Source organism: Vulpes vulpes, chromosome 4, assembly GCF_048418805.1.
Source record: "Vulpes vulpes isolate BD-2025 chromosome 4, VulVul3, whole genome shotgun sequence".
NCBI classification, from domain to species: domain Eukaryota; kingdom Metazoa; phylum Chordata; class Mammalia; order Carnivora; family Canidae; genus Vulpes; species Vulpes vulpes.
In genome coordinates this window covers 59,573,041-59,586,245 of record NC_132783.1, presented here as the reverse complement: position 1 = coordinate 59,586,245, position 13,205 = coordinate 59,573,041, and the positions used below count along the sequence as shown (strand labels likewise).

Genomic DNA, 13,205 nt, shown 5'->3' with positions numbered 1-13,205 from the left:
TCTTATAAATAAATAAATCTTAAAATCAAGGGGAATCAAGGAATCAAATCATCAGGAATCAAGGGGTAAGGACTGCGTGCAGTGCCTTATGGGGTTTCCAGGTGAGTACAGAATTGGATAAAAACAAATTACCAATGTCGGTGGACCTGGCACCCTTCTGAAGGGTGTTCCCAGTAGTGTAAAGACTCAGTGACTGGCCAGTGTTTGGACCCATTCAGTCCTGGCCCATCATGGAGGTTGGTGGCTGGATTCTGGATGGCTGTGCAGGAAAGGAAGGATGAAGGGAGGTAGCCCCATTTTCAGGTAGCCTCCTACCTCTAGAAGGAATCTAGTGTAACATATAAAAACCTCCTCTTATGGAAGGGATCAGGACTGTGGTGGTTACTTTGGTTTCAGTCTGGCAAAAATGAACAAGCTACCTGGTTCAGGAATGAAGAAAATGGACCACACACCAAGAAAGCCTCTTAATCCCTGATCACTTAGGCAGGAGGTAAGAGCAAGGTGTTGTGGTTTGACATAAGAATGCCCAGCTTGCTGCCCAGTTCAGCCCTTCCCAGTAATATAAACTTCCTCGGAGGAATCTTGAACCAGCCAGAAGGTTCAGTACAGATTAAAACTTCTCAGAGCATATGATAAGTTTATCCCTGTGTTCTGAACAAATGCTCAGGCCGTAAGCAAACGCCAAAATACATGAATTAGAAGAGCTCTCCTGTTTGGGGAGACAAGTGTCTTTGGAATTCTGGTGGATAAAAGCGATCAGGTTTACAATTTTCCAAATGCACTGGATAGCAGGCAAAGAAGTAGACAGAATGTTTATCATGACTGTGAATTTGGCAGTGGTCCTGGTTCTCAGGAGCTCTGGCTCAGGGTGAACAGATATTCAGAATCTTGCATGAGTGACACTTTCATGAGTGGCACATTGGAAAGGAAACAGCCAACAAAGGACACACCCATGCACACCCGTGAGTGTGTGTGTGTGTGTGTGTGTGTGTTTACAGTTGAGAAAAAAAACAAGAGCTAGAGAACAAAACTTTCAGAAAATGATATTTCACCACTAGGTGATAAGTCCATTACCAGGAAGCTTGGGCTTGCTCCCTGAGAGGCTGACCAGCTGGGATGAACCGCTTCATTTCCACAAGCCCTTCCTTGTCTCCTCAGCTGCTAAACAAGTGATCTGGAATAGATGATTTGGTCTCAACCTCACTGCACACTAGAAGCATCGAGGGAGGTTTTAAGAATAATGCTGGGACACCTGGGTGGCTCAATGATTGAGCATCTGCCTTTCTCAGGTCATGATCCTGGGGTCCTGGGATTGAGTCTCGAATCAGGTTCCCTGCAAGGAGCCTGCTTCTCCCTCTGCCTATGTCTCAGCCTCTCTTTGTATCTCTCATGAATAAATAAATAATTTTTTTTTTTTTTTTTACAAAAAGAATGCCAGCTCGGCCCTATCCCAAGCCAACTGAGTATATGTCTGGGATAGGCCCCCAACCCCATTTCTGTTGTAAACAGAAAACCTCAGGTGATTTTTATGGACCTGGGCCTTGGGGATCCCTGCAATCTACTATATGACTGAGATCTCTGAGGGATCTGGACTCGATCCCTGACCTAGTCCCTGTTCTGTGTGGCTTAGGTCCAGTATCTTCATTACTCTGTGCTTATTGCCTGACCTGCACCACAGATGATTAAGTCCATAGTCTCTTCCTGGTCCATAGCACAGTGGGGAGGAAGAATGGAATCTTGAGTGTCTGGACCACTACATGAAAATCATATTCTTGGTTTTGGGGATTATTTCCAAATACTTGCAATCATTGCAGAGAAGGACTAAAGGACACAGAAGTCCTTTGCTGTGAATGGTCTGATGGATTTCACATCTTCAGCTCTCAGTGAATCCTCTCAGTTCACCTTGACCCCCCATTTGGCCTATTGCAACATATTCAGGTACCAAGTGAATTGTTATCATTGCCTTTCTGATATTTCAGGCTTATTTTAAAAGGATTATAGGCTTTTGAAGGAAGAGTCTTGTATGCCTTTTGCTTGTGGTGAATTCCTTTATAACCATAGTACAGTGTCAAAGCCAGCAACGTGACATTGGCACTGTGTGTATATTTTAAAGATAAAATAGACCACAAGTTTATCTTACAAATTCAGGTTTATAAGATTTTTACTTAACCTGACTGATGTCACATCTGTGTATCTTTTCTCCTGAACTGAGTATCTCAGTGATGCCGATAGTCCTATGATCTGTTTGACAATGCACTAACTATAGCTTCAGAGTAAGAAAATCGACAACCTTCAAAACGATTGCTGAGTAGAGTTTACGATTTTCTTTTGCTATTCTTTTGATCCTTAAGATATATCCTTCTAGGGATCCCTGGGTGGCGCAGCGGTTTGGCGCCTGCCTTTGGCCCAGGGGGCGACCCTGGAGACCCGGGATCGAATCCCACGTCGGGCTCCCGGTGCAAGGAGCCTGTTTCTCCCTCTGCCTGTGTCTCTGCCTCTCTCTCTCTCTCTCTGTGACTATCATAAAAAAAAAAAAAAAGATATATCCTTCTAAAAATATAGAGTCAAAATAGAGCTACTGAAAATCTCTGGAGGGTGATACCGACCTTCAGGGTGTGGGTTCCAGCTCCATGGTGCGCTCAGGAAGTTCTTCGTGGCAGAGAGCTCCATAAGAAGAGTCTGGGGGAACTCACACCACCCTGATCGCCGCCAAACTGGGGCAGACACCTCAGTGGTTTGTACATCCCCACAGCCACACAGACTTGGCCCAACAGAAGCGAGATCCCAGGACTGCTGTGACTGGCAGAAATGCTGCAAAGTGAGGGACAGGGCTTTCCCTGGGTGATCAGTGGCTGAGTCCCGTGGCTGTCCTGGGCACTTGGGAGAAAGGCCTGTGTTTGAGGAGTCAGATGAGCTGACGGGACAGAAAGTGGCCCAGACTTTGGCAAAGGAACTACAAGTGATCACCTACACTGGGGAGAAGCTGCATCACAGGGAAGCTGGTATCACTGGGAAGGTCACTTTTGAGCAAACCAAGTTTACTGTAGATAACATGAAGGGCTGAAGCAAGGTTGTCCCAGCCTATGAGGCTGTGTGGGCGATGGATACTGACAGGACCTCAACAGGAAGTACACAAGAAGCTCCAGGGAATGGTTTAAGTCTCATGTCGCTGATGCAGTGGCTCAGAGTATCCCATTTATTAATGGAGGTTCTGTGACTGGAGCAACCTGCAAGGACTGGGCACTTCAGCTTGCTGCGGTGGCTTCCTTGTGCGTGGTACTTCCCTCAAGCCCAAAATGGGGGCAAAATCAATGACTGCACCCTATCTGCTTCCCCTACTCTTCCTGTTCAGCCAGGGACACAGTAGCTCAGAGGCCCAAGCACTGTGCACCCCATCGCCCCCCATGGCTGCATAGGCTTCTGGATGGCATCAGCAGCCCCCCTTTATGGCCTAATCCAAACCATACCCCTCTTTACCCTTACACCTGACCCTGTAATGGTTGGGACAGGCATCTCCTTTCTCTACTTACTGTCAAGGTTAGCAGCAACATGTTACCAAGGCAGCTTCTCCTGGGCTGAGAGGTGAAAGGGATGGGGTTTGCTCATGGATCCCCTCAGTCCTTAATGAGTGCAGGAGAGAAAAACCATCCTCTTCTCCCCTCTCACACCATGAGGTCCAGGGCTGAGAGCCAGGGGTGCCCCTTTCTCCCTTGGTGCTGATGCCCGTGCATGTTGTGTGTGTGTGTGTGTGTGTGTGTGTGTGCAAAGTCCCAGGGGTGGGGAAAATAAACATCTGGCACTTCAAACAGATCACTTGGAATATTTCCTCTCCATGTGGTTTTAACCTCTAGCCCATTTATATTTTGGTTCATTTGCCTTATTTGGTTTACTTTTTAGATATGGCTTTTTTTTTTTACCCTTTTATCCTAACACTTTTGTCTTGACCATCATCAAACAGAGAAAAGTTGAGAGAATTTTACAACAAACACTAGTTTACTCACCACCCAGATCCTACAGTCACATTTTACTAGATGTGCTTCATATCATGCAATGTGTTTCTACCCATTAGTTTTCCTTACTTTTTGTGCTTGTGTAAGAAATCAGTCAGTACAGTTAGCTGATAAACCGGATGACTTCAGTCCATGCTGTTTACAAGAAGAAGACAATATTCCTGCTCTAGTGGTTTTTTGTAGGCTAAATATAATAAATCCATTCTTGGTTTAGTAGCAAGGAGGTTGAAAAGGGGCTACTTACATGTTTTGTGTCCCTCCACATCGGTCAGTTCCAGCTCTCTGGGAGAAACCAACCTTACATTTCCATGGCCTGTTGAAGTAAATCCCTATGCAACACTTTTTTTTTTTTAAAGCAAGGGTCTTTTTTTTTTTTTAATTTTTATCTATTTATGATAGTCACACAGAGAGAGAGGGAGAGGCAGAGACACAGGAGGAGGGAGAAGCAGGCTCCATGCTGGGAGCCCGACGTGGGACTCGATTCTGGGACTCCAGGATCGCGCCGTGGGCCAAAGGCAGGCACCAAACCGCTGAGCCACCCAGGGATCCCCCGAGAAAATATTTTAGATAGAAAAGGGAGATTACATGACCCACCACAGAGCAAGCACTTAAAAACTGCATTAATATTTTTGTCACTTTTAGCTTGCACCTCCTAAAAAGGCTTTTCCCATATTTGTCTTTCCCCAGTACATTTTAATTTTTCTTAGATATGAGTACATGTCCAGCAACATGTCTGGAACATAGGGATCCTTTGTGATTGCCAGTGGCTGGACTAATGTACACAGAAAAGTTCGAGTTTCTATGAGGTTATATAGACTTGGCTCACTGACCAGCAGGTCTTGGGAAATGGGCCTTGGGGCAGGACACAGTAGTGACCCCATGAAGTCCCTTATTTTTCCTTTCTTATCTTTGCTCATTTGCTTTGCTTTCAGATCTGCTGGGTCCCTGCCCCTGGCCCCATGAAAAAAGAAATCCTTTCTTTTTTTTGTCTTCTGTTTATTATGCTTTTTAAATTCTGAGTGGGTAGCAAATGTCAGGTATTTTCTCAATACAGAATATATGTATGCACAAATATGCAGAAATAACCTGGTATGAGCTCCAGGATCAGCATGTGTGTAGAGCAATGCCCAATGCATGTCTATAGGAGCAATCTGAACTCTTGGTTCAGGATCACTGTCATGTCAAGAAATTCATGTCCTGAACATGAGAACCAAGCAGCAGGAGTGTCTTTGGACCAATGTGTATCCATCCTATGGGTGTAGTTCTGAAGCCATAGGGGTATGTGCACATAGCTCTGCTGGCATGTGACTGGAGTGTCCGCCTAGGAGGGGCTGAAATCATCCCTGTTTAAGACTCCTTTATTTAGAAGACCAGTTAGAGTGAGGATGGAAGCTGCTCACTCCAAATGCAAAACTGTAGGGAAAAGGACTCATATTGGTCCAGCAGGTAGTAGGTGCCCTAAATAGCAGTAATCAGCTTTGGCCAATGAGTACAGGGATGTGTTCTAGAAGAATGGATGCTCCTTTCATAGACACATAGATAGAGAGGGAAAGAAGGTGGGGGGGGTCGGCAAGGAAAGAAAGAGGGGGTTCAGCAGGCAGCTGAATATGTTTTTTTTTTAAACACACACACACACACACACACACACACACACACACACACACACATCAAGGGTCGCCAGCAACCTGAATATGTGTTTTATCAACTGTTTTGTATTTCAACATGTTATGTGTTTCTGAAAGTGGCAATCAGCAAAAATGTTAATCATATTTAGTTATGAACACACTGAACAGATAAAAGTGACCTATATTTCAAATCACCCTGTTGAAGTCAGCAACCAGGCTAATAGCCTTCTCATAACACTCCAGGGCTTCCCTCCCTTCCCTTTTCAACTTGTGGATGAACCCAAGGATGCTGAAACTTTCCACCATATGTACGTTCTGATGAACACGTTTTTTAGCCAACTTCTCTAAAGTAGTAAGAATCTTTTCCCTGGTGCGGGAGGTTGTTTTGATTTTGAGACCTTTTAAGTAATGGGTGACTGGTTTATCTGCAGATTCCTTGTCCTGTTCTTGGAAATGGCCATAATGGTAATGAATCTGTTGCTGTAGATGATTGTCAATGTTCTTCATGTACAGCACTTTCTGAAAAGTGTCCTCAGCCTTTGTGTATTGCCCTATTTCTGCATACATGCCAGCCAGTTCAATATAAGCAAACTTAAATGTGGGCCTTCACATCAAAGCCTTTTCAGTTTCATATATAGTCAAGTGAACCAGTCTGTGGACATTTTCTCTATCCTGACCTCTGCACTGCCAGTTTGCAGCTCTCTTTATTTTGATCATGAATGCCTTGTAGCAAAGCCCTATCTGGTGATGCAGGAAGGCAGAGGAGGGTGTTGCCTGCTGGGCCATTTTTAGGAGCTGAAGAGCTTTATCCAGACAGCCTTTCCTACGGTAAAACTTGCCAGCATATCGAAAGACATAGGTCTGGGAGGATGTGTTGTTCAGTGCTTCTTCAATGTACTTTTCTCCGTCAGCTTCTTGTCCCAGGTCCTGAAGTTTCAGGGCAAGGAGAGCCTTAATATACACATCTTTTGGATTTAGCCTGATGGCCTCTTTTAGGGGCTGCAGGCAGAATGCCTCACTAGCCTCTGTAGCCATGTTAAAGCTGTCTAGGCGGTACATGGTGATTGCATACCCGGTGCTGAATTCAGGGTTTTCAGGGTCCTCTGCCAGAGCCTTCTCAAAGCAGGCCTTGGCCTGTTCATAGTTCTTCCTTCCACATTTCAGCAAGGCCCAGCCCTCCTCGCCGTCCATCTGGGGACACTCCATCCTATAGCAGGAGGGAGCTGCAAACTTCATGCAAGTGTTTTCCACCTTGTCCAGGTAAGCCTGGGCCTCTGCCAGTCTGTCCATGTGGTAATACAGCCAGGCATAGTTGCCCCATGTGACCAGACTTCTCACATCTGATTGGATGTCATGTTCCTGCTGGATTAGGTCCTCGGCTTCCTTCAGGCTTCCCAGGGCTTCCTGGTTTTCAGATATTTCACATAGGCCAGTAGGTTGTTTAGAAAATAGGAAAGAGATCCTGTTTTCTAAATCAGGCATTTCAGTGTCTTCAAATAGCAACTCCCATGCAAAGTGACATCTCAGTTGAACCAGGCTCTCTTCAATAACATGCCTGTTTGATTTGTTACTGAAAAAATAGACAATTATTTGTATTTTTCAGAGTATTCAGTCTGATGGAAATGAAGCTAGCACTTTGAATTGTCAAATACTATCCCCAGAGTTCTTTCCTTCCTGTTGGAAGGAATCTGTTGCTCCTCTGGCTTCTGTCGTCAATGTCATTTAGGACAGATTGACATAAAAACTTTAAGGAAATGCTAATCACTTTATGGCGCCAACAAGTAGGTTATGTGTTGTCTAAAATACAACTTGAAAGAGATTAATTATGCTAATGTAAAAATAATTTTAGCCCTTCCCTCAACACTGCAAAACCCCTGTCTCCTCCTACCTCCCTCTCAACATTGTGGTCCCCCTAATGCTGTCAGAAGAAAAGTGGAGAGAGTTTCACCTTGTGTTTGGCCATTTTTTGGACTCAGCTGGAGAGTGTTCATATTTTTGTCTGTGTTCAGATCTGTTTTTGGAGTGACCTTGTTTTTGTCTTGATCTGTCATGGTGTCAGGGTGGCCACATCTGGTGTTGATGTAATGTGCTACAGAAAAACACAGGTTCTTGCTGTGGGTCACTGTCCAGCAACACCAGAGCCTAGCTGATAGTGTCATGCTGGCTCCCAGATGTCTGGGGCTCTTCTTTCTCTTCAGGGAACTTCTACATTTTGCTTCAGCACCTAGAGAAGTGTCCTGACATTTCTAAAGTTGAAGGTTATATTACAGGAAGGATTATCCAAAAAAGAAATATGAAACATGAAATGTATCTATTTTATGCCTTCAAATATAAATTTTTTTTTTAAGGAAAAGTGTGTGCTTGAGAAGGAACGTCATACAAGATCCCTCTCTGGATGAGTTAAAGTCATCTTTGTATCTCTCATCCAAGGAGGGACTTAGGCAATTTGTGGTAGACCACATTTGTCCATTCCTAATTCCTGGAACAATGTGCTGGCCCTCTTAACATCTTATAAGCACAGGATATGATTTGGATCCATGTGTTCTTCCTAACTCAGCATGTCTCAAGACTGCCCAAATATAGAGAATCCCAATTCCACTCCTTAGTATGCTTTGATGATAGAAGTAGGCAGTAAAATTCCCTAAGCAAAATGAGAGTGTGGAGAAAGAGAGTGGAACTACCCAGGGAGCAGAAGGAAGGAAACTAGGGCTAAGCTGGCCCACTGTGGAAGCATAAGTTCACTTAAAGGGAAGAGTGGCTATCAGCCAAACATTGTTTTATGTGGAGTGAAAAAGCCATTAGAGTTATTAGGAAGCACATCTGAGATTTGTCATTTGACAGAATCAACTGATGGCAGGAACTTTCCCAGACGCATACCATCTCAGATAGTTTAGGGCTGTGTGCTCCGAGTGCAGGAGGTTAAAGCTCCATCATGTAAGCAGGTACTGGCATGAAGGTTAGAAAGGCTGTTTGTACTGACAGTTGTATGGCTTTGGAATTTTTGCGCATAAAATTATTTTGCGTAAACATTATTTTTTATTGGTATGGTTAACATGCAATATTATATTAGTTTCAGGTATAATACATAGTCATTTGACATTAATATACATTATGAAATAATCACCCGATAAATCTAGTTACCACTTGTCAGCATAAAAAGTTGTTAAAATATCATTGACTATATTTCCTATGCAGTACTTCATATTCTTTGACTTATTTATTGTATAACTGGAAGTCGGTGCCCCTTAGTCCCCTTCACCTCTTTGATATCTATTGACAACATGTCAGTCAGACAGAGGAAGTGTTTATGTATCCCATGATTGCTATGAGTCTGGCAGTGGTCCTGGTTCTGTGGGGCTCCAGCTCAGCTCATCAGGTTTGTGGAATCTTGCCAAGTGGCTCCTTGGGATAAACAGACCCCCAAACTTCACAGGACAGAACAGCATCAAGGAGAAAGGAAATAGCCAATAAAGTATGTGAGCGTGTTTATGTGTGCATGTGTGCAAATCAAAAAGAGCAATGGAAACAAGAGAGGGCAACTCCTTTCTAATGGACCGGGTTCCTGCCTGAAGATATGAAACTCAAGCATGGAACTATGAGTCCAATGTCAGAATTCCAGGACTGGTTCTGGGTTTGATTGACAAGCTGGGTGAGTTGAGTTTCATTTAAACTCTGCAAGTTCCTTCAGCAGCTAAATAAAAGGGTTAGCCTTGGACAGTGTTTTGCAACCCTGAGTGCAAAACAGAAAGTTCCCTGGGAATCTTTGCAAAATAAAAACAAGTACTGACACCTGAGTTAATCTCTAGTCCTGAATTAGAATCTCTGACAGTGAGCCCCAGGCATCAGAATTATCACTGATTGATTGACTAAGGGAGGGAGGAAGGAAGGAGCTCCAATGTAATTGTGTTTCCAATAATTGTGGCTAAAAAGCACTGAGCCTGACTTTGACTTCTCAGTGTGGTCTGTGGACCAGCAGCATCAGCATCAACTAAAGCTTAGGAAGTGCAGAATCCCAGACCCCTCCACAGACCTACTGAATTAGAGTCCTCCTAGTGTTCAGGTGATTTATTGGTATGTTAAAGTTTGAGAAGTACTTTCTTAGATAATCCCTAGGTCCTTTGCAGGCCCAAGTGCTATGGAAGAGTGGGCAGGAACTCATTGCCAGTACCTACTTATCTTTCTTTGAGGTTCTGAGTAACTTCATTTGCGCATGCTTTGGTGTCTCTGTGTGCACCTTAATAATTCACACAATATGATAAAATATGAAAATGCTGGTCAAAGTGCTTTGGCCTCTATATACCCATGACCTCTAATATTTGCCTTGGAGATTACTCATGTTTGCAAATACATGACATCATATCTATGAGAGAAAATACTCATCCAGCATGAACTACTCTTTTCTGAAAGCTTCAGTGATTGTTGTACCATGTTAGAGGTCATAATGGCTGTCTCTGACCTATCGTAACTTTGATTTCTGGCTGATTCCCTTGTATTGTAGTTATAATTGAATTTTTTTGTGTTTTTATTTTTACTTGTCAAGCATTCATTCACTTGGCATAGTCAATGTAAATTTTAAGGAACATTTACAAAATTGAGCTAGGCTTAAGACATTCCATAGCAGGAATCCCTAGGTGGTGCAGCGGTTTGGCACCTGCCTTTGGCCCAGGGCGTGATCCTGGAGACCCGGGATCGAATCCCACGTCGGGCTCCCTGTGCATGGAGCCTGCTTCTCCCTCTACCTGTGTCTCTGCCTCTCTCTCTCTCTCTCTCTCTCTGTATGGCTATCATAAATTTAAAAAAAATTAAAAAAAGACATTGCATAGCATGCTCTTACAATGTCTACAGCATAAGTTATCAGGATCCTAGGAGGTTCATAGTTTTAGACTTGTCTGAAATATCTTGAGACTTTCGGAGAGTCTGTGTCTACTTAGAGAAATGAGAAGAGGTAAAGCTATTTTCTAGTTGTAGCTGGAATTTAGGATTCTAAACTGGGCTGCAAAGCATTAGTTCCACTACACATGCCATTCCCAGGTTCTGAGAAGCCCATAAATGCTTAGGATCCTGTAGTTCAAACATGTTGTTGGGATGTCCAAGGCAGCCTTCATTGCCATGAGCTTCTTATTCACTTCAAAAGTCTGCAAACCATGAGTGACCATTAGTTATGATGTTTGGGACATGGATATAACATGTTTCCTCTTCTCAGGTGACTTGCCATCTAATTGGAGAGACAGATTCATAAGTATTTAATTTTAACAGGAGCAGGTGACATTGGTTGCTTTGTAATCACAGAGGAAATGTTCTTTCTTTCTTCCCGAAAAACCTTCTTGGGTTAACTCTTAACCTTTCAACTGAAATGTTTTGGCAGAATCATTATCCTTCTGGCTCCCCACTCAGAGAATACCTCCAAGAATGTGTGCTGTGACCACACCTGGCTCTGGAAGGGAGGTTTTTAGGCTATTCAAAGGTACAGTGATGCTGGTTGCACACACTAAGGCTTCCAGAAGGCTTTAGCCTGGAACTATCAAACCAGCACTTGTATCTCAAGTCACAGTAAACCTACAGAAGCAGATAAGGATATGGGGCTATGAAAGCTGGCCATGGTGCCAGCTGACACCAGATTGGTACTCTAGAAATAGAACATTTTATATGACAGTTGCCCCAATATGTGAATAACATCCTTACGGTCCAGCCAGGCATGCGTTTGTTTCAGGTGTCTTGGCATTGGTACCCCCGAAGGGCATCACTTGTTTGATGGTCTGTAGATAATACCTAGCCCCTTACTTTTCTTAGGACAGTCAAAATACCACCTGGGGATCGGGCTCAAAGAAGTGCAAAGCTGTGTTATATCATTTCCTCTCAGTGAGTTGGCTAATTGGGTACCCCTGTTGGTGCCAAAATTGAAAGCAATCAAGGTGTTCTTCAGCAGGTGAGGGGATAAATGAACTGTGGTACATCCACACAATGGAATACTCTTCAGCAGTTAAAATAAACATGCTATCGAGCTACGAGAAGACATGAAGGAACATTAAATGCACATTGCTATGTGAAAGAAGCATCCTAAAAAGTCTATATCCTGTATGAATCCAACTTCATGACATTCTAAAAGGCCAAACTATAGGATTAGTAAAAAGATCAGCACTTGTCAGAGCTTTAAGGGAAGTGGTATAGTTGGAGCATAGGGCATTTTTAGGGCAATGAAACTGTTTGTATGATAAAGTAATGGTAGATACCTGGTGTTGTGCCCAATACAAAGAGCCCTCATGTAAACTATGAACTTTAGTTAGGAATAATATTTCAATATTGGTTCATCAGTTGGAGCTATACACACAAATGCAAGATGTTAATAATAGGGGAATCTGTAGGAGGAGTACTTCCCATGCCTTTTTCTGTATGTCTAAAAGTGCTCTAAAAATGGAGTTTATTAAGTGAGAAAAAAAAAAGACTTGCAACAAGGGAAAGTGATTATGGTAATAGGGAGACAGTTCTGGTCTTAAGATCTGCAAAAGTCTGAAAGATTAGTCAGAAGAGGGCTTTTTATTTAGAGGTATAAACAAGCTTGGAAATTAGGTGTAAGGGAGGAGAAGAGAGGGTGGTGAGATAGGGAAATCATTCCTTGTCAGCCAAGCTTTGAAAGGGATTGTTTGGCCTTTCCAATACTTGTTTAACCCTAGGGAGGAGTCTTGTAGGGAAGGAGTTTTGGCCAAGTCAAATTTATAGACATTTTGTTCTGATTGATCATGGGGACAAATAATTCAGCTAACCATTTATGAGACACAGAATGGGAATTTGGAGGGTCTGCGTCTGGCCTGTCCCTTTCATTAGGGACCCATGGTGAGTTTTATCTAAGTCATACAGGAAATGATACTTCTTTATGGTTTAACAAAAAACCACAAGACAAGTTGAACTGGACAAATTTCTTCCTCACAGGTCCTATAGTCCCATGATGGAGGGGTCAAAGCAGACTGAAGGCAGAGAGAGAGAGAGAGGCATAGCCAGAGGCCTTTATCATGGGTTGTGAGTGAAATGCTTTGGGGTTCTGGGCCTTGGGCTGGATTGGTCTCTTCAAATCAGAAAGAGTGGGGTTTTTGTAAGCTCCCCAGGGGACTTACCAAAGGGGAGGTGGGCAGAAGAAGAAGGCCCTGGGAGGCAGGGGAGAGGGTTGCTCAGGCGGGCTGCTGGGGAAATCCTATCAGGAGCCTGTATGTGCTTGTAATTCTGCAGGCTCTTATCGAGGGTGTGTGCTTGCACACGAAGGCTACTTAGTTCAAGACTCCCCCCTCCCCCCCAACACCCCCCCCCCCACCTTAGGCTGATATCGCCACACAAAACGGATACTGAGAATGCAGTCCCACAGATTAGCTTGGCTTAACTCTTCCGCACTCTCAGACACCAAACTTTGTGGGGTGGGCAGATTTTTTGACTGTAGCTTCTGTCTGGTAGCACGGGGCTCAGGTAAAGTTCAACATTGTCAATATCATTCCAGATTGTGGTGCTGCCCCTGCAGCATCCCACTTCAATTACCTCTGGCCTCCCTGGGCTCCACATGTCCATGGAGACAGGAGACTCCACA

The 13,205-nt window shown here is 43.8% G+C and overlaps 1 protein-coding gene across 1 annotated transcript; it reads right to left on the bottom strand.

Annotated features, from left to right (window-relative positions):
- Positions 1-5,821: 5,821 nt before the first annotated feature.
- On the bottom strand, positions 5,822-11,376 carry LOC112912454 (interferon-induced protein with tetratricopeptide repeats 1B-like). The gene is given in 2 exon segments (XM_025989150.1): positions 5,822-7,205; positions 11,318-11,376. Coding segments are annotated over 2 exon segments (1,443 nt in total).
- Between the last annotated feature and the right edge of the window lie 1,829 nt (positions 11,377-13,205).